The sequence below is a fragment of the Lutzomyia longipalpis genome, chromosome 2 (assembly GCF_024334085.1).
Source record: "Lutzomyia longipalpis isolate SR_M1_2022 chromosome 2, ASM2433408v1".
NCBI classification, from domain to species: Eukaryota; Metazoa; Arthropoda; class Insecta; order Diptera; family Psychodidae; genus Lutzomyia; species Lutzomyia longipalpis.
In genome coordinates, this window is record NC_074708.1 from 17,626,706 (window position 1) to 17,649,414 (window position 22,709).

The following is a 22,709-nucleotide window of genomic DNA, read 5'->3' on the forward strand; positions in this document are numbered from 1 at the left end:
ACGCCTGCCAATGGTTTCCGGAGTAGTCAAAGGGTTGCTGAGTGTGCTCGAACCAAACATCCTGTAAAAGGCATTTAGTAAAAATTTGATTCTTCTAGCCGGAAAAAACACTCTGTGATAGGAACTTACCCTCCAGGATTCGTGATACTACTGTCAGCATCCTCAAGCCATTTTTGGAGTAGAGGCTTCAGTTTGCACATATTCTTGAAGCTCAAATTAAGAGCCTCAAAGCGCGATATTGTCGTCTGGGAGAAGTCATTGCCGTATAGCTTTCCCATGGCTAGGCCTACATCGCCCTGCGTGAAGCCTAGCTTAATTCGACGCTGCTTGAATGTTTTGGCAAATTGCTCCAACTCCTCGAGGTCCGTAGTTTCCTCTGGGGAGGGCTCAAGAGCCCGTGGAGCCTGCAACTTTGGCATCTGGGGTGTATGAGTGCCCGAACCAGGTGTGGAGGGTGTCAAAATGCCACCCACATTGAGACTAGCCACATTTGGTGGTGTGGTCTGATTGGGTCCCATGAGGCTCGTGGCAGTCGAGTTTTGACCCCCGGGTGATCCCGCTGGGCTATGCAGTGGGGAGCTTGTTGCAATGACTCCGCCCCCTGATGAAGTGTCCGATTTCAGTTGTTGCTGCTGCTTCTGGAGCGCTTGCAACTGCTGAGCTGCCTGAGCCACAGCATGAACCTACAAAAATACATCCTCTTTAAGCATTTCCTTCATTTTCATTGTGAATTTTACAAGCTATAGTTATTTTGGAGATGCTCAACAAGTCAATTTGCAACATAGAATCTGACCTGATGGGAAAATCTCGCTCCATCCGCAGATGAAGAAAAGGTCTGCGGCAGCTTTTCCACAAGACACAAAACATAAGCAAGAGGATTCACAAACAAAGAAACAAAACTCAATCAACTAGTTGGTAAGGATTACCTATCAAGCAAGGACTTAAATATGTAGCCTTCCTCGATAATAGATTGATTGAGACCTCAACTGAGATTTTAAAGGATATTGAAGCTAAAGGGAGAGGTAGGACAGGAGAACAAGGAATTTGGCTTAGGCTAAGTATTTATAAAAAAAAAAAAACAATCATACCTGATTCTGCATTAGGAACTGTGCAGCAGCCGCCTGGGCGTTCGCTGATGTAGCCCCAGATTGGGCATTGAGACCTCCAGCTCCACTTCCACCATGCATAAGCATGTAGTTCTGAATGTGTTGCTGAAGGGTTGCTTGTTGCAGTGTATTGAGATCCTGCGGCGATAGGCCAGCTAGATTACTCAAACCCAGGTGACTCTGGAGAAGCAGGAGCTGCGATGCAAGTGGTAGGCTCTGAAGGGCAGCAATGGCTGCTCCCAAGCCACCACCAGCAGCACTCGTTGGTGGTGGCTGCTGATTTGAGGATACAGGAGAGGGTGTATGTCGCGAGTCAGTCACCTGTTGACCCAAAAAAAATGACTCAATTAGCGAAAGTGAGATCGAGGAGTGATCGAGATCGGAAGATTTCATTTTAGTGGCACGTGCCGCCTTGAACCCCTTTTTAGCATGTCAGTTGTTGTCTCGTGTCGCCCCCGGAAAATTGACTTGGCAGCCTGCCACATACACACAATCTGTGCGCCTCACATTGCAGGAAGAAAGCGCGCGTTCATCAAATCAAAGATCGGATTGGAGAGGAGATTGAAATGAGGCGGTCCCATTGTGTCTTCCCCGAAGCTCTCGGAGCACAACTCTTTCCCATATCTCCTTTGTCATGATCAAAGGGGGAAAGAGAATGAGATTGAAATCGTGGCCTGTGGACCAACTTTTCGCCCAAGGGTGTTTGAATTCTCTTTTAATATTTTATTCCGCCACTATATGCGAAGAATAATGATGTTTCCCAAAAGGGAGCTTTATACGTTTATTGCATTTCGTGGGAGTTTGACACACACACAAGGAGATGGTGAAGAGTTGAAAGACTCACTGCCATAAGTTATGGGATTAATTTCACTTCACCCAACCCTTTCTATACTTCTCAACCGCAAGAGAGAGAAATTTTCTTCCAAAGAAGAAGGAAAAAAAACTAAGAAAAGGATGAAGGAATACTCACCAGATTTAGTGCCGATGGTCGGTCATCCTGATGTGGTGGTGGACTCTGTGATTGTTCCCGTTCACTGTGCTCATCGCCAGAATCTGCGTCGTCTGAAAAGGAAGTATATAGACATACAAATATGAGAAAGGAAAGAAATCTCCAAAGATTATCTTCTATGAGATTTGCAACTTTTGCAACGACCACTGAATGCAAAGAATATGGCACTAGCGTGAGAAATTTTAATTAAATTGCAAAGTTATATTGTGAATGAGTCAAGTGATAATTAAACCATTTAGCATGTATATAATTAAAGGTATAGATTGAGATCCAAGGATTTTAATTGAATAAAAGGATATCATGTAAAAAACACTTTTATTGACTAATGTTAAGATACCCGGCGCCCCCATTTCTACGTAAAAGATAGATATGCAAAAAACAATTCAAATTGAGATTGAAGGTTAAGATTTTTCCATCAAGCACTAACTTTAAAGTAAAAATTAATTCCAAATAATCTGGAATATTTTAACAATATAAGATATCAATCAACTTTTGGTAGAATTTTTATAACTTACGCTCTAATCTTTAATCTATCAAAGGATTAGAGAAACATTGGCTTTTCCTAGAGATCTAAAAGAGTTAATAAATGATGGGAAATCTGGCAAATTGTGTACATTTTTGGGAGTCACAGACAGGACAAAAGGCAAGACCGGAGAGTAGTGTGAACATTTTGCAATTAGCAATTCGTCTGGGTTTTGTGATCGATCGATTATGAGGGTGAAAGTTTAATAACTTTCACCCCATTGAATAGCCATTTCCCAAAGAGGTTTGCGTATTGAATCCTCCAGCCCTTTTTGCAATTTTGCATTACAAAGCAATGGATGAATAAATATCCCCAATATTCAATCTTCCACTTGACTTGATTCTCGCCTTATCATCTTCTTTGCAACACTGGTCACTCCCTCGGGCTGGTCTTCGTAGTCAACAAACTATGTATGCCTGGGTTAAATTCATTTTCCTTTTTTCAGCTACCCACAATCTCATGGAAGAAATTTTCTTTACAAGAATGGTTTGTGAAATGGTTTGGTGTGGACGGCTAGAGGGAGATAATTCGTTTGAAATTTGTTGTTCAGCAGGGGGATGGTTCTTCTGCGGGTGATTCAGAGAATATGGCGCGATTTGAATGTAAAGGAAGAGAAATTTAAACTTGAATTTATATTCACACCCCTTTTCCAAATAGATTCCTCATTGTCAATTGGTTGAAATCTCTGTCGCGTGGCATTTGATACCCTCTTCTTTTTTGTCCTGGGACATTTCACAACCCCCTTCTACGCGTTGCGATAATCAGCATGGAGAAAGGGATTATCAGTTTTGATTTACCATAAATTATAAATTTGTTATTAATAATCGAAATATATAGTCACATCTGCCACATTCTCCCATTTATCTTCCTCCGTTTTTTTTATTCATCCAAACCAATTGGAATGCGCTGTCTTACTTCACATCCCCCTGGACAAAACAGTTTAATATATGATTTTCAACCCCTTTTTCTCTGGGAATTTCAATAAAATCCAATTCATCATTGAGCAATTTGGAACATATATACAAAATGCGCCAATATGCATTAGAAAAAAACGCCATTAAGGAAAGCAGCAATTGGCGCGAGTGGGAAAATAGAGAGAAAGGCAAATTTGAAACGGTGCAGAGAGGGAGGTTTTTTCTTCCCAACCCCACGAAAAAAAGCAGCAAGATCTATTCATATATTAGCAAAATATCTCGTTAGACGCGCCGCAGAAAAAAATGAGAATAGTGAAAAGGGGTGAATTTTGATTGGCTTATTTCATCCATAAATACCTCACGTGAAAGTGTCCACAGGGGGTTAAAATTTTTGACTGCAATATCTCACCATGTTGCGCATTAAAATTATATTCTGTGGGAATTAAAACGAACTTTCATGCAGCGGACAAAAAGAAGTTTTTTTTCGTGAAAGAAAATTTTACTCATAAGAAATTTGATAGAAAGAAATCTATCATGGTACAATGTATGTAGGTCATGCTATATATACACAAAATTTTCCTCTAGGGGCTTCAAAGTTTTCTCCATTTAGCAAAAACTGCGAATTTTTAGTATGGGTTGCACACATTGCACCATGGCGATGGGAAAATGAATGTGCAAGAAAAAGATATTTTCTTCTTGTGTTTTTCTGCAATATCATTTGGCGCAAACAAGATTGGTTTTTTGTATTTTGGAACAAAATGATTTTCCAACCTCTTTGAGGATAGTTCAATGAATTTAGGGTATTTTTAATGGTTAGGAAAAAAACTAATTAAAAAAATATATTTTATGAAAACTTTTTAAAAGATTCCTTGCAAGTATTAATAATTTTGCAATTTTTAATGAGGATTTAATTTTTAAAATACGAAGAAATTATTTTGAAAAAAATCTCAAAATAATTTATATCCAAAAAATCTTTGTAAAATCTTCAGAAAACAATTCATTTCTATCTGCTTGAATTCCTCTCTGCGAACTGTGAGGCTTGTGGAGAAATCAGATGTAAATGTTGCATTTTTATTACTTTAATATTCACTAAATGTAACACCATAAAATCTGGACACCACCAAAGCCCCCCGAAATGCGAGTGATTTGGGGGATTGGAGGAGAGTTCCTTTGGAATTGTGGCAGTGAATTTTTATTGCGGTGATTTCCATTGCTAAGGAAAAGATCTACTTATTATTCATCGTATGGTTCATATTCAAATGATTCGGACAAGTTGACCGAGAGACCATGCCAGAGTATGTATAGAGGGGGTAGCTAGCTGTAGCGGAGAAGGTGGATGCTGCAGAGAGCAATTCCCTACATCGCCCCAGAAATATGATGGTACGAGAGAGGAATTGAAGAAATCACACTTGTGTGCAGTTCATATTTGGCGAATTATAAATGTTCCAAAAGGGTGGTTTTGTACGTGGAAAATCAGTGGTGGAAACATTTGAATTTTCCACACTATGACCGGCACGGAGATTCATCGTATGGAATACATATAAGAGTGGATTTGAATAAATTAAATTTATTGCCAGCACCCGGATGAATTCTTCACAATTTCCTTCATCCAAATGTCTGACCCCTTTACCACGGCGGTCTGACTTCTTTTCAAGTGCTTCAAAAAGGATTTAAAAGGAGTCAAAGAGTCATCACTTTTAACCCATTAAATGGATTTAATTCACCACTCAGCCCCGATATACTTTAAAAAACCATCTCCCGCACCCTCGGACGTCCTTTTTGTGAATGCCCGATCAAACAGGTGAGAATGGCTCTTGAAATTGATGTGCGTTTTGGGAGTGGATTTTATTTAAATTTCATGCTCTAAATGGGGTGGAATTTCCAGCAATATGGAGTGGGTTGAATAAAAGAAGAAAAAAAAACGAGGGATGGAAAGCAACTGAAGGGTGAAAATTATTCACACCACTAGCAAAACGAAAGGATTCCCAAAAGATAGCTCCAAAGGCAAAGAGCGTGCTCAAGATATTTTTCCACATACTACCAGTAAAACTGTTAAAAGTGCATTGCACGGAGGGGTGGGTGCATTTTTATGGTAGCTGCACATGACCACGAATACGTCTCCCTGTAATTTAGAAACATATAAATCCACCTACGCACTTTCGGAATGATCCAACTAAAAGGCGATTAAATGTTTGCAGAGAGAGAAAGAAAATCGATTCTAGGAACAAACTTGGACGACTTAGCGCTGCTACTCCATTAAATTTTAATTCATTGGATGAATTAATGCAGCGCTTCTGACTAAAAAATAATTAAATTCTGCGTGATTTCATTTTTTCAGCATCTTTGAGCATATCCATTGCCCTTTTTGTGCCGTGTACAAGAAATGGGTACTGATATTGTAATCGAGTTTAAACAGAATTTGTTAATTGAAATAATAATTGAAGGAATAGCTGGTGAATTAGGGTTGGAAAATATTGTTACACGTTAAATTATATTGAAAAGGAGTTTTTAGTAAGATTTTGATTGATTAAAATAGATTTTTTATAGGTAATTATCTTGATTCTAACCTCGAATTTTTATGAGTTTCGTCGCAAAAATGCATGAAAAATTATATGAAGAACTTAAGGGAAAGTTGGAAGAAAAAAAAGGCGAAGACTCTTTTTCTTCTGAAATTTTTAGTTTCAATAAAAAGAATAGAAATCATTGCAAATATTTAAAAAAAAAAAATACTTGATTAAAAATTAATATAAAAGGATAAAGCCTAAATATGATTAAATAAAAATCACAGCCTCTACAAATAAACCAACCCTAACCTGAGCTCCTCATGCTATCCGTACAATTATCTTCTTAATGTGCATCTGAGAACGCACATAATATTAAAATTCTTCCCGCAACAGCAAAATCACGATCATCAAAAAGAGATTCACATCGTTCAGCTGATTATTATGTATCGTGTTTTATTATCGTGGATTTTATTGCCATCTCGTCGAATTATAATTTGGGTAGAATTCGCGGGAGTTGTAGTTCTTGATCATCGTCTGGCGATGATGCTGTTCGGTGGAAAAATTACCCATCCAAACAAATTTTTATTGCACCTCACAAGTCCCGGAGGATTTTTCTCCATACCCTCCCCTCCTCCCCTAAATAGCCGCCATCATTTTGGGATTTTTCTCATTAGTATGCAGAGCAAATCTTTTGTCATGCTTCACAGATTTACAACTCACGGCAGCGCGGCATTTTTGGGGGATGAACATAGGGACGGTCAGTGGCATAAATACCCCGAAAAATTCCCTATTGATGGCCACAGTGAACAAGGACGAAAATCTTCTGTGCTGGACATTATTCAAATGGGCTCAGGGTACCCTACTTATGTATTTTTTTTTGCTCCGGAACAACAAAAAACGTCCTACTTGTGGCATTTTAATTTTTTCTGGTCTACCCCTCAAGGTCTCGTTCAGGCTACTTCTCGTCTCTCCCCTTTATCCCTCACATTACCACCGTAAAAGCGAAATTTACATGAGGTGAGTTTATCTATGGATCATCATTGTTAGACACGTGTCGTCATTTTTACCTGTTTACCGTCATGAACCCCTTTCTTCTTACCCAAACCTCGTTACTCAATTTGAGAAGCTTGTTGATTTATTTTCAACCACTTCTTCCACACCTCGCGATGTTTGTAGTGAGGAAGGGAAAAAATCGACGATCAACATTTAATTTGTGGCTGACGCGCTTATCTTTCTCACCTTCCCTCTATCCCAAAGGGTTGCCCTCTGATGAAGAATTCACGCCACTCAAGGAAGTGTGTTTGACTCGTGTTTAGGGAAGCACACAATCCCTACAAGACTCTCCTCATAGTCTGCAGGTAAATCTATCCCTAAAACTTTGAATATTTCCTCTTTTGGATGCAAGCGAATGGTAACAAAGACTCTTATTGGGATATTTTTGACTCACAAAATGCATCGTTGCACAAAAACCCAAAAATATTGATGATTTCTTTTCAATTTGATGAAGAAGAAAAACTATTTGAATGACAAAGAAGCATCTCAAGGGAATCATTTTTAAATTCTCTTAATCCTCGACGTGTGTTTGAACAAACACACGCAAATTTATTCAAATTTATTCATTTGATCCCACAAATGGCAATTGTTGGATGAGATGCAAAAGGAAGTGCCATGGGGCTCTTTCCACATTTGCATTTTGACACAGTTTTCGGTAAAAGACAAAAAGCAAAGAGATTTCTTCAGATGGAACCGCAAAAGGGCTATTGAGTGTTTAAGGAATTATTCAGAGAAAAAAAAAAAGAAGTCTGAGAGGAATTTTTTTCCAAAAAACCCTTGCTTAAATCCGGAAAAAGAGAATTTAAATATTCTCTACGTTACATGAATGGTTCTTAGGGTTGAAGACGTTTATTTTTAAGTAAAATACAAAAAGTAGAAATTGTCTGAATCAGTAAGAAAGAGATTAAGAACTTAATTTAACTTGAAGGATTTTATAACTATATAAAAAAAGTATTTTAAATGAATTTAATGTCCTGAAGAAGGTCTTATCAGGATCACAACGTAGTAATAGCATATTGGGCATTACTTTTCATGCAAACCCACATTGCCATTCTTTACATATTAGTTGGTGTTCCACTTCGTGGCCAACACCAAGTATTGTAATCGTCGGAAAAACCGACCACCTCAGATCGGGCTCAAACTTTGTATGAGCACGTTTTAGACATCCCACATTACGAAAATGGTGGTGGAAAATTTTTGATCCGGCCGGCCTGCCGGCCGGTGCGCTAAACTTTGCCTTATAGCTCGAGAACGGTAACAGATAGAGACTTCGGGTTTGAAGTTTTCTATAAAAATGTGGGTGTAAAATTTCATTTTTTCGCATTTTCAAAATCCAAGATGGCCGCCGTCCGCCATTTTGAAATACCGTCAATCACTTTCCTTATAGCTAGAGGTTTGAAATTTTAGTATATTGTAGAGCTCAGTGAGATGTTTTCATCGAAAATTCATACTTGAAAATCGGTCAAGCGGTTTAGCAAATATGGCGGCCTAAAGCAAAAAGTGTTTTTTCAATATAACTCGAGAACGGCTTGACCGATTTTGACCATCTTGGTATCAAATGAAAGGTATTGAGAAGCCCTACAACTGTCTAGAACATTCTAAGTTCCAAAAATTACCGCAAGAGGCGCTAAAATCAAAAACAAAAATTGCCTAACTTTAAGGGGCAATATCTCCGAATCCCCATTAGGCAAATCTTTTAAATTTTGATATGTTGTAGTAGGACTAATAATCTTGCACCAGTCCAAAAATGAAGAAAATCTATGTCGCCGTTTAGAAGATATAGCCATTTGAAAAATTCTTGAATTTGAAAAGTTCTAAGAGCCATATCTCCAGCACTGCTTGACCGATTTTGTTCAATTTGGTATCAAATTAAAGGTTTTTTGATTCTCTACAACTTTCTAGAACATCAGAAACCTCTAGAACCATTCCTTCAGGACGAAAAATGAGAAAAACTCTTTTGGTGAAACAAAAATCCGCCATTTTGTATTCTGGGGGTGACCTTGAAAATTATTGAAATTTATGTCAATTTATAGCCTGTATTAATACCTTTCCAAAACTAGTCAAGAAATTTCTTTAGATCTTATAGAACCAGAGATATAACCATTTTTATGCATCAAATTGCCGAATTTACAAAAAAAAAGTCAACTTTGCCTACTAATACTGCTCACAAATGGTATTAAAACGCATAAAGAAACTTTTGCACGTTGTGGGACACCAACTCTTATAACTGGACGCGTTATGATTGACTTTTCTACGCAATTTATACATCGAGAAACATATAACAAAGAAGGATAAAAGGTATATATATCCTTTGTAATATATTCAGAAAGAGAGAATTATAAATTCACTTACCATTGGATGGTGCTGGTGAGGGGGTTGATTTGGGTATTCGACTTAGATCTGCAAAGAGAGAAAAATAAATAAAATTATTGTGTGCAGACGGCCATGTGGTTGAATTTTATTATGGTTGGTCATCAAATGGAGATGTATGGGAAAAAGTGGCCCATAAAAGAAAACATACTCCAGTTGCACATGAATAAGTGATGCGTACATTTTCACATTCAAATTCGATCTCAAACTCCCCCATACTCTCCCCTGCCTGACCAGGAGCCACACACACCCACCCTCGACCTTTCAGTCGCGCGTGTCTCCTTGCGATATCACCCATAACAAGCTGAGATGGTACTTTTGGATGGAAAATGCGCAGAAGAGACCACGGAGGATGGTGCATCTCTAAATCACATGAATATTCATTGGGTGGATAACATGGTGAGGCCTTCGAGGGTGTCCATTCCATTTCCCATCATTCCCCTCCGCACCCTTCAGCGCCACACCATTGCGTGCAAACAGGGGATGGAGTTTTATTTATAGTGTGGGTGTTCTTTCAGTGAGCATTTACATATGGTGTCCCTCGCAGGATTCAGGACGATATTCCGTTTTCATCCCTCTCTTGACCATCAATATCCATATGCGTGGAATACGATAGAGAGAGAGAGTGTGTGGGCAGAAGATGAAGACACTCTATTTACCTATACATTAACGACTCTCCAGGGAGATGGGACTTGTGTGGCCCTTTTTAAATATAACAGCAAAAGGAGAGAATACACTAACATCTTGCACGGAGGCAGGGAGGTACACCCCATCCGCAAAAGAAAATTGATAGTCTCGGGGAATATAGCTTCGACTCTGCTGTGCAATGCCATCAAAGGGCATATTTTATCCAGCTCTTAATTAAGACAATAAACAGAGTAACCTCCCCCACGCGCAACCCTCAAGGTTTAAACTTCTGCACAGAGACTATTTCTCACCCTCGCACATAGACTCTCCTCTCTGTGATCGATTGCACACGAAATGCAGAAAATAACCCAAATTCAGGGGGCTCGTAAGTTCTTTTGAATGAACTGTATCAATGAGGGAAATTCTTGGAATACTGCGAAGGAGTTTATTAATTTTTAGATGTGACTGATCAATGACTGATGAGTATCCCAAAAAAAATTCACGAAGTCTGATTTTAAAATTATCTAGAAAAGTAAATTCTCAAATAAAATTATTGAGAATTTGTGTGAAAAGCTCTAAAACTCTTTACTCATTTGAATTTTATGAAAATGAAAGTCAACAAATAAATTTTTCCGTGCGAAATAAATGAACAATATGGGTTAAATTTTAAGTTTTCTTCCCAAAATATTTTTATCCTAATTTTTTTACATTTGTAATTTGTAATCCCCTTGACGTATTTCTTTGTAGTCTTTGTATAAGAATTCATAATTGAAAAGCCAGATGATGAAAAATTTCAACTAAATTCATCTTTTACGCTAAAATCCATGAATTAATCGAAAATCCCAAAAGAAGCATAAGAAGGGGTGGATGGTGAATAAAAATACATAATAAAATTCTTCGTCATAGATGTCACATTAAACATATCGAAAGAGGATTCCATCATTTTTCATAATATGAATTGATCACTTTTGCAAAAGAGCGCTATTTTTTCATCTTCTTTCTATTTGTCACTCCGGAGATGAATTCACAGAAAACTTGCAGTGAGATGAAAAAAAAAAGATTTGTGGAAAAAAGTAAAAGTCATGCTATAATTTTTCGCAAATCAATAGATAAATGTGACCCCATAAAATGCGTCTGTTTGAAATTCCATAGTCGAAGGGATGGCTACAAAAATTATTCAATGTCTCTTATGAAAATGTTTTTGAAAAGGGAATAAAAATGCGAGTGTTTTCGGGTAGATAGATAGAGAAAACTCAAAGGTTTTGTGTGAGGAGAGGAGAAAAAAATCTCAAATTTATTTATTATTCCCAAAAATGCACAAAAGGTGCCACGAAAGATCCCGATCTCCTTCTCCTTGCATTTTAGGATACGATCCTCCGGCTATTTCTCTAAAGGGAAGATTTTTTTTTTGTTCAGGGGCCCAATGTGGACGACCAGGAAGGTATAGGGAGAGACAAATTTCTGCAGACGGTGTATTCAAATTTTTACCTGTGGACGGTGATCGTAATTTTTTTTACCAGGACGCCTAAAAAAGGCACAAAAAGGAAAAAGAAGTATCGAAAACACAATAATTATATTATGACTCTAGGATTCCGTGCACGAAAAACATTTTATTATTGGATGGAAGTGAGAAGCAAAAGGTGCACATGTCCCTTTTTTTCACCCTCAACATCCTAACATACATATACTTTTCATCAGAACCATTCCCATCAATTTACAAAGATATCTACCTCTGATTTTATGCATTTTTCCCTCCACATCTATGTGCTATATAAACTAAATTTACTAACTCCTACAAAAGGTATGTGGGGACATGTTGGTGGAAAAAATGTGTGTTCTGTCTTTGAAATTGGAAGCGTGGATTTTTTTTCACATCCATTCGACCAGTTATTGAGAAAATTCCGCCCTTTCAGCCATTTGATTTTCGGACAGATAGCAAAATATCTCGAAAATGTAATTATGTGAGAATAAAATTTCACGAAAGAAGACTTTTTGATCGCAATCAAACCACCCTCCTTCAGAAATATATTTTTTTTGTGCTGCAAAGATGGGAAGAAATGTTTCCTTTTGTGTGACTTTACAATTGAATGATTGACTGAAATGCAAATAAAATGCACAAAAAGTGCAAAGAAACATTTCTTTTCCTTCATTTTCAATAGAAATTTGTCAAAATAAATCAATAAGCATTATGACGAGCATTGAAGAACCGTCGCATCTGTACACAATTGTCGTAGTCGTAGGAATCAATTTTCAAAAAGTAAAAAAAAAAGTTCAACGAATTTTGGAGAAGTTTTTTTCTTAAAGAAAAAACTACCTATAGGTACAGTTTTGAAAGAAATTTAACCAGCAGTCTATTTAATTTAGGATAATGCTTTTTTATCTTAAAAAATACATAACGAATAAAAATTTCACAAATAGACCATTATTGGATCTTATTCAGCGACCAAGATATCCTTGAAATCTTTGAATTTTGTACTGAAATTTCAAGATTTCAAGACAATTTCAAAGGTTTCTTGGTTGCTGGAATAAGGCTCATTATTTTAATTATTCTGTAAAAAGTTTTGTAAATAAATTCTAATTCCATAATTTTTAAAAATAAAATCACATTTATTACAATGGGTTTTAAAATTTGAGTAAAATGTTTTTTTTTTTCAAAATCAATCACAAAGTAAATTCCCAACAAATATGCTTAAAGTTTCGGACAAGAAATTTTAAAATTGTTCCTTAAATCCCTTAAATCTAATCCATTTTATTTATTTTTTTGGAAAAAAAAACTTTATTTTAAATTTTTTTGCGCTCAAAGACAAGAAAGAAAATTTCCGAGAGTATTAAATAGTGAAAATTCTTTTTCTTCCTTTTGCTGATTAATCACAACTTCCCACACAATTTTTACATGACATGAAAATACCGTAAGATTTAATTAAGTCGACATATTGGGAGGTATATAAATGCTGACATTTCGGGCCCCAATTGTAAATATACGGAGGCCACATGTTAGGCATATAAGCTGCTCCATAAGTCTTGTGAGCATAATCAAAAATTCCATTTTCATATGGAGGAAGAAAAATGGAATGAAAGGTCGGAAATGAGATGAATTATTGAAATTGTTACGTATTAGAGTACCCAGTCATTAAGGCGCAAAACTTCAAAATCCACACACAAACACCGAAATCGAATTAGTGGCTGCGTGAATAATCACAGCCGCGCGTACTTTATGAATTTAATTACAAATGAGATTTCATGTTTTATTGGTTTCATCTGACGCCTCATCATCATCACACCGATGCTGGAGGTTGCTCCCAATTAAATTGGCACGGACAACATTTTTTTCGAGGGAGGTAGAACACATGAGAAATAATTTGGGCAGATTTGGACAGAGAGTGAGATTTTTGTGGTGGATAAAAAGTTTCCAAAAACGTACATCTTGTATGAGAGAAGGTGGACTGGGATGGTGCTCCTCGTAGGATGTCTCTCTTGAGGGAGTTGTTGTTGTCCTCCTGACTGCCACCACCACCCCACGCCCGTGCTTTGTAGAGAACCATCATAGCAGTGTGTCGATTGGGGTGTATTCGGTGGCATGAGATTGGGTGATCTCGAGGGGGATGACCTCTACACGATTGCCGATTAACCGTCTCGCCACCACCATCGAAGACGTCCCACACGTCCGTTGACGACACACGCGGGAAAATTCGTCAAAAAAAAACTGTCCCACTATTAATTCGTCACACGCGATCAATTTGCATATGTGGCAAATTTATGTAAATTAATGCCAATTTTATGCACACGCACCAACTCCTATGCAAATGTCTTGGAAGATGTAAATTAATGCGGTAAGGAAGCGAATAAGGAAATGACTTTGCCTGTGATGTGTGTCCGCAATGGCTCAGCAATGGCAACTGACTGAGCTGTGTTGATTTTCAAGACGAATAGCTCCTGAGGCAGAGAGCCGAACAAGCCGGAGAGGGATGCAAAAGAGGATATCTGCGCCGTTTCAGTGCCGGAGAGGGCACAAAAGGAGCCGAAGGAAAAAGGAGAGAGAGAGCATATCGAAAAATACCTCCATAAAACTGAGTGTAGTCAAATCAAGTGAAAACTCTTCATCCCCTATATGTCGTCTTTCCACCCCTTTTTTGAATATATACTTACCCCATGTGTGTGTACATGTGTTGGTCCGACGCCCAATACAGGCACAACCACATACACACAAGCACATCCTGTGAGTATATAGAAAAGACGTCGAGGTGGCACACAATTGCACGAAATTCGCGCGAAAGTTGCCACGATTTGGGTATGAAGTGGGGATGACAGTGAAAGGGGATGAAATACCGCACAAGGAGGGGATGACGTCCTTTTTTTAGGTTCTCACCAGCACCGAAGAAAATATGTGTGCCTGCCTGGATAAAATATGCTGAATATAAAAGGCCAGAACGGGGGGTAGCGCGTATAAAATCACATGCTGAGTGGGTGTGGCCTCATTTTAAATCTTTCATGAGGAAATATTCCATCGTTCTCGCGAAAATTTCGCGAATGCGCAGTAGATTTTTTGAATTTTTAATTCGCCATCATTTTTTCCGGAAAACCTACCCCTCATTCGAAGTGAAAAAAAACGAACCTTCTACTATAAATCATTTACCTCTCAATGGGCTTTCGTCCTAGAAAAAAAGAAGCAAAGTGACACACAAGCAAAAAATGCGCAAGAAAATGTTTTTTACAGGTAAATTGGGAATTTTTGTCTATATGGAGGGTGAAGCAGAGAGGCAAATTCATGTAAAAATAAGTATAAAATTTCAGTGGAAAAAAAAGTTATGGGCAAAATTTACCCTCAACTGTGGCTGAAATTCCCAAAGACAGCAAGAAGAGAAGAAGCGAAAAAAACTCCCAAAAAATTCGTCTGACCCCGTTTTACGATTTTTGCTTGAGAATTTCAATGTTTTTGGGGTCTTCACCTCTTCGTTTTTCCCTTCTCATTTTTTTTTTGTAAAAATTCCCAAAAAAAAACTTTACCGCATTATGTAAGGAGTTTGATAGAAAAAAATCCACCAAGGGAACAATACAAGGAGATTTTTCAATCCATGCAATATGCATTTTAAATTGGAATATTGCACCCCAAAAAAACATTGACAGGACGAAAGCGTTCTCACGCGATTTTTTTGGGCAAAAAAACACGCAATAATTCAGAGAAAGGAGAGGGATTTGATGCAATATACGGGGATTGTTGTCGGGGATTGATAGCTCTGTGGATTAGAAGGTGAGCAGGTGGTGGGTTAAAAGCATCCCTGAACTTCATAGTATATTTTTTTCTTCGAGAAATATCTTGGGCAAGACGTAAAAAATCGAGAGATTATTCGCATTCTTCAGGCAAATCTTTCTTTTTCTCTCAAACATTTTTCTAGCCTATACCTTCATGGAAACTTTTTTTTTACATACAGCGCGGTGAGTTCGTAGAACGTTCTTTCAGTACAAATTTGGCAAATATGACCGGGTCGGAAGTCGTAAAAAAATATCCCATGTACGGTCAATAAAATCGTAAAAAAGTCAAACATAATTGCACTAGAGGAGAGAAAGTGATCAAAAGGAAGGAAACTAGGAGGACTGCTCGACGACACTTTTTAAATTTTTGCCTACTAACCAAGAGGGATGAACGAAAGGTGAATGTTAATGTGCTTCAAGCGTGATATGATACGAAAAATTGAATTTTTTTTCTTCAAATTTTTGTGCATAGAAAAGAAAGTTTTTAATTCAATTTATGGATTCCTGCAACAGAATTTCCTTCTTCATTATTTTCATAAACTACGTTAAAAAACACTTCCTCATACGCAATGCCTTTACAGAGCTAGACCACGGAAGAAGAGAACGAGATTATATCCAAGAATTGCTCTATTCATTTTTTAACCATATCCCCGACTACTGTACCAGTGGTCCCAGTGTGCAGACCCCTCATTGACACGCATTTAGTGGTAAGAAAAGTGTCTTGGAAATTACTTTATTGGGGAGTTTTTTTTTCAGGAACGCGTCCTTCACTTTTCTCTTGTTCGCCCAAATTGAAGTCAATCGTTTTATGCTGCGTCTGCTCGCCATTTACCGTGGCACAAGGTGGGGAGAAGAAATTGCCGTAAGGTGGAGAATCGCGCTCCGTGTGCAAATGATATGAGGAGAAATTTAATTAATTCCTCCTTCGTATGGAATTATTATTTATGCCACACACCGTCAGTTGGAGTCCAAACGATCAATAATTCAATGTGAATGTGTGCGAGCCCATCGTGAATATCCTCTCCTTCTATTTCCTGCCCTCACAGAATGTATTCCACGTCACGACAACCTCCTCCAAAATAATGACAAAACAAATACAATCGCCACTTTTGCGATATCTATATAGATAAAATGTGTACTACACTTGATGATTGTCGGTCCATTCGATGCTGTGTGTATAGCAATGCTTAGGGCGCGCGGAGGGAAAGGAAGGCGAATCATCCAGACCGGGGCGCGCTGTGTGTGGAAAATTGCTGGTGGAGTGTAAGTAGCAAGTTGGCCACATTGAATCACCAACCGTTGTATGGCACAGAGAAGAAAAGACGTATAAAAATCATATATATATATACAGCAATCGACAGCGGTACAGACCACCCTAGTTGGGATACATATAAAATCAATAATCTGCAACAACAATTTAGGTACAATATAGCAGAGAAAGGACAATGGCGAGAAAGAGAAATACGATCGGGTCGCGACACTGCAGACATTCTCCATCGTTGGTGGTTTCCAAGGCAAATTTTGCAATCAATTAATTTCGCGCGCATCAACCGTGGAATCCATCAGCAATGAATTAAGGCTACACATATATATAGGTAGGTAGGTAGGTATATTGGGGGGTAGGGGCATCCTCATCACCATTATATGTGCGTGATTTGTCCCATTCGGCGGTCAAAGAGGTGCTGACAATACCTAAAAACTCCCTTCCAGCTGGAGAGTGAGATTTATGAAGTGCCCACAGCACAGAGGTTATTTATATTCTTTAGAATTTTGCCCATGAATAAACGCCCCAAATGCATCACTCTCCAGCCGGTGAGGGTGGAATCAAATCGTGTGAGATGAACAATGGAGAAGACAAATGTAAATGGGTCCAGATGTTGCCAATCGAATGCTTGACCCCTGTCCACGCTAGAAACAAACGGGGAAAAAGGACCAATTTCCATCAATGCGGCACCCAACAATGCTAAAAGCACCCTCCTGCGTGTGCCACCAATTTTCTCATATTGAAATTTATATTCAATTTTTCCTAATAAATAATCACCTTCGAACCCGAACAATGGTCCATCAAGAGGGGGGTCTCTATGAAAGGTGAGCCGATGATTTAAAAGGCGGGAGGATTGTTTTGCCAAACTGAAAGATTGATCTATAAAATTATTTTTGAAGGTGATATCTTAATTGCGAAGACGGTCATTGCTTGGGTTTGACCGTTAAAAATTATGTACATATTGAATTCTCTAGATGACCGTTGAAAATAATGCTCAACTTTGATCTCAATGAATAATAGTTATGATTAAAAGATTCCTCTAACTCTTAAATTAAAAAGATAATTTAAATAAATATTTTAATTTCAAAAATAAACCCCTCAAATAAATTCTGACTGAAAACATAATATTGACTTCTTTCTTGAATTTTTATGAATATCCAAGAAAAAAATATATCCACATTGCATTTTCTGGCAAAGTCATTCGGGGTTGACTTTGAAATTGTGAAAATTTAATGAAACCCATGTTGAGCACGTCCTCTGGGGTGAACATAAAAGTCTTTCACGTGGTGACCACAGACATTTCAGCGCAATTTCACTAAAATCATCATACTGCGTTGGGGGCGAGACATAAAATCAGTTAATAAATTACATTTGATGGGGCCAAATCACAAATGGGGGTAATCAAACAAAATAAGGGCCTTTCTCTCTTTTTTTCCACCATACAGAGGGTTGACAATTCTGTCGTCGACTTCACCACCACCCCCACATGATGGTATTTTTCTTGTGTCGTGTTGAAATAGAAAATTGGCAAACAAATACACGGTGACATGACTTACTTACAAAATTTATTCCCAAAGACACAGAATTGCTGATTGAATTGGCTGCTGGGGAATTCAAATGACCATTCCCATTGCAACTGTATAAAATGCATTTCCCTCCGAATGAGGGTGATGTGTGCAAAATGTGAGGCTGGACATTGTTGTGGGGGAAATTGAATGGAAATTGTGCCAGTTTCTTTCTATTTCTTCCCCCATTTAAAACCCACCCTTTAGTGAGCTGTAAATTTTTCAAGACACTCACCACTTTGTCTTCAATTTTATAACCCACCTTTGCTCCTTTTATTCTCCATGTACTTTAACATAAATAACTTATTTTTTTCCCTTGGGTGAGGGCTGTAGTGATGAAGGTAATACCCAAGAAGGTGGGTCGCCCTCAATGGACCCCATAATGATCAATTCGATAATTTTGATAAAATCGCGCCCCTAATTTAGTGCTCCGCTCTCTCTCTCTTTCTGCTATTTTATTTTATCCAAACTCAAGGAGATTGCGCTGGACCATGGCCGGTGTAATTTATATTCAAAGTGGAAGGAAATAGCTCTTTTATATCCCTCTGAGGGTTGACTATTGACTTTGATATAGGCCCTCGCGTGGGGCCAGCACGAAAACCTTTTGTATACATAAATTTGGAATTCAACAGCAAACTCACTTCAATTTCCGCTACTCAACTCCCATCCCTCATTCAACTGCCCGAAACTCCTCTTTCCCATACGCGACCACCTCACCCTATACCCAAAAAGGGGTAGTGCTCTGCTACATTTTATTATTCTTCCAATATTGCCACGAACTCGCTTTGTAATTCAACTCGGAACTGCTATATGTTTTTGATAGTTCAATGCTTTATATTTTTACTTAAAAACTTTTCTTTTTTCATAAAAAAAATTGTTTTAGTAAGCAAAAAGGTTATCTTTCTTAATTATCCGATATGTTTAGGTTATTCAGAGATGTCAAGCAGAAGATTATCCCTGCAGCCCCCAGACATAAAATTTATTTAAAAAAGTATCCCTTTTATCCCTTTTTTACAATTAAATAAAATTTCTTATTATTTACAAAAGAAATTTCAAAAAATTATAAATGAAATAAAAATTTTATGAAGTCTCTTTAAAAAAAATCATGATTTACGAGCAATCTGCAAACTCACAAGTCTTTCCTTTCATCTCTTATATGTTAAACACCATCTTGAATTTAGATGCAGATTGACTAACGAGTACCCCCCAATTTGAATAAAGAAACAAAGCTATGGAAGATTCAACGAGTGAATCCTCATCCCTCCTACCCATTGGATCCATTAGAATTTCATGGAGTGTGGCTTAAAACTCGTCTATTCTGGGGGTATTCTTTGGGGGGTGGAATAGCTAGTAAGTGGAAAGTGGATTGGATGTGAAAGCGCAGTGTAGCGTCACAGAATATTCTTGAATATTGTAGTGGAATCAATTGGCAATTTTTGGTATGCTTCACCCGAACTATTTACAATTTCCAATGAGACTCAACCATTATAAATTTGAATTTAAATGGGAAATACATTGGAAAATACCCATGGAAAAGTCTTCGTTTTGAACGTGGGCCAATCCACTATGAGAGTATTTCATTTGAATTTCCAAGCGAGAACAATCCATTATGTCCCTGATAAAATTGATAAATATCCTTTTCTGTGCGAAATTGAATATAAATTTCTCTCTCAATGGTATGGGATGGGGGTTGAGAATGAGAATTTGTGAGGAGGTATGAGGTTCTCCGCACTTGGATAACTTCCAGGAGGCATCATGGAGGGGAGCATGCAGTGAAGAAGATCCATTAAAACTTTTATTTTTACCCCCCACATCTTTCGTGTGAGTGTTTCATGTAATTTCAATTTTCGCAATTCTACCCTCTCACACTCCTCATCATCCCTCCACACCCCTTTTTGCCATTTAGAGTGATTTCCACCATAAGGTGGACATGGACAAAAAAATGTTAGAGAAAAAAAAGTTCTTGACCCGCATGTTTATATCTCGAAGAGTGTAGAGAATACAATAAACAGCCTTTTAGGGGTTTTGTGAGATTTCATCGCCCCAAACCTCCCGCCAAGAACCAGCTAGAGGAGTTTGAGGGGATGACAAAAAAGAAAAAGGGGTTTGAATGGTGAAGGGTGGATTTTCGGGGCCTATATGTAGTGTATTTGTGAGGAAAAATTACATCTTGTTTGAGTCTATAAATTCCAGTGACATACCCAACCCTTCCACGGGGGTTGGCAACCGAATTCCCTCACACTCTCACCAGCGAATCATTCACCGAGTAAAAGTTCTTAGGGGTGCACGGCAAAAAAATGTAAAACATGACATGAGAGGTTTGTTTCTTGTACATTTGCAGTTTATGAGGAATGGAAATCCTCAAGGAGAGCCCCCTGCTGTCCATGTCACCCCTCATCACCAAAGTTCTTGTTCACACCCGGATTTTTTGTAAGTTCGGGGATTTATACACGCGAATCTGGGATTTTTGTTGTTGTTAGTTTGGGGGTGAGGTGATGTGAAATATACGAGAGGGTCAACCCCATGTCCGAGGAGGAAAAGTTCCTTTTTTTTGTTGAAAATGTCTTTAATAAAATAAAAATGTCAACCCACTTTTGTGCATTCCGTGCCTGAGGTTGAGGGTGACCCTAAACAGAGAGTTTAGAAGTGACCAGAGGGATGTCACTTCAAGATGGTGCTCCCCATATTCACCCAAAAGGAAAGCACTAACTTATGAAAGTTGACCCAAAAGTTCTTGTTGAGGATATTTCAGGTCATAAAGATTAATAAAAATTCTTAAAATATTACTTCAATCCCCCATTCATATGCTTGAACTTTTAAATCAACCCGTATGTCGAAGGGTCCAAGATTTAAGGCATGAGCAAGATAATTTGCTTGTTAAACATTTTCAATGTGCACTTTAGCATTCAATCGGAGGCATTTCCCGCACCTCCTTGGTGCGTTATATAGGAAAAGTTCTCTCCCCCTGTTTGTATAAAATTTGCAACCATTTTTCTTTCTCAATGAACAGAGAATTCTTCAAATAACATTGGTGGAATTGCTGGGGAAAAAGTTGATCGAATTTTCTTTTCACATTCATCTCTTTGGGCGCCCCCCACCCACTTCGGCACGATGCGGACTCATTCAATTTATTGTGCACACACAAACAAGACGACCAAAGTCTTTTATTTCCCATTCAAATCAGTTAAACGGAATACCCAACCCCATTCAAAGGGGCTTTTGGTGGAAAAATTGCTGTCGAATTTTCTACGGGTGGCTGAAGATGGGAAAGGGGTGGTGTTTGATGTTTTTTTGCGCAATTCCCTTAGAATTTTCATGATTTTTTTCCCTGCGCCGTTTTCAGTTGGTCGTACTCATGGCCTCAAATTACCCCCATAATCCCAAAATGGGGTTAGACGAAAAAATATTAATAAATAATCCCTCAATTGAGAGACAATTTCAATTAGCGCAATTTTTCGGTACATTTGAGCAAAAGGGCTTGAGAATATTTCTACACTGGGAGTGGGATGAATTCTGGGGGTGGTGGGAGCGGAATGGTTTGCGAGATAAGGGTTGTGAGAAGATAAAAATCACCGCCATTGGATAGCCCGCACCCTGAATGGCTGAAGGCAAACTGATAAGGCGAGTGATTTTAAAATGGGGGACCTATCGGGGGTGGTTTTCACCCCTTAAAAAGTCTTATCCTTTCATCTTCATTCAATGCGGCCATTTCAATCAATCCCCCACAGCATCAAACCAAAAACCAATAGAACTGTGAAAATGAATTGAAAAGTGAAAATGATCCCGGTGTTCTCTCCTTATACATTGTATACAGAGGTTGATACTAAAGAAATATTTAATGGTTCTATGGCTATATTTCAGGTGACCTGTGTGTCTCTATAAATTACGAAAAATTGCAGATGGTGACAGAAGTGGTGACGTTAATTGGCGCGCTTGAGCACGAAAACTTTCACAATGATCTCAAGGAGCCCTGCCCCCTCTCTTGGGCAACGTCCCTATGGGCAAATCAATAATCTCTGTCTCTCAATTGTGATATATATAAATTTTCATTTTGAAATTCCATCTTTGAGTATTTTTGCCAATTTCTGCTGTACTTGGCTGTCTATTGGCTGAGAGAGACAAATAACAAGGGGTGGGTGTACGTTTGAAGAAGGTAAAGCTCACCCACGTGTCGCAATTCTCACACATTTTATTTTATGGCACTTCAAATTGACCCACCAGTGAATAATTGATGGGGAGCACTCAGCCGAAAATCACCAAAAGTACTTAAAGTTTTCGATTATTGAAACCACTTAGAATGTCGACTTAGGAGACGTGCTATAAAATATGTATTTACCTGATCCTAAAGTTCTTATTGAATTTAAATAGAACGTAAAACGGTGATAAAAGCTCCTTATATTTAGGGAAGTTTGAATGTAGTGAAAACATTTTTTGTTAAAGTTAAGGAGTTTACTCATTTTAGGGCTTTAATAATGTGAAATAGACATATAGATAAAAATTTGGATGAAAATGTTACAGGCAATC

The 22,709-nt window shown here is 38.1% G+C and overlaps 1 protein-coding gene across 3 annotated transcripts in view; it reads right to left on the reverse strand.

Annotated features, from left to right (window-relative positions):
* The window catches only part of LOC129791070 (protein nubbin-like), a 78,826-nt gene that overhangs the window by 17,923 nt on the left and 38,194 nt on the right, over positions 1-22,709 (reverse strand). For all 3 annotated transcript variants that reach the window (XM_055828990.1, XM_055828988.1, XM_055828989.1), the window contains exons 5-9: positions 9,462-9,509; positions 2,077-2,168; positions 1,089-1,427; positions 130-683; positions 5-61 (exon numbers count right to left, since the gene is read on the reverse strand). In XM_055828990.1, coding sequence (XP_055684965.1) covers positions 5-61; positions 130-683; positions 1,089-1,427; positions 2,077-2,168; positions 9,462-9,509 — 1,090 coding nt within the window. The remainder of the gene's footprint in view (positions 1-4; positions 62-129; positions 684-1,088; positions 1,428-2,076; positions 2,169-9,461; positions 9,510-22,709) is intronic.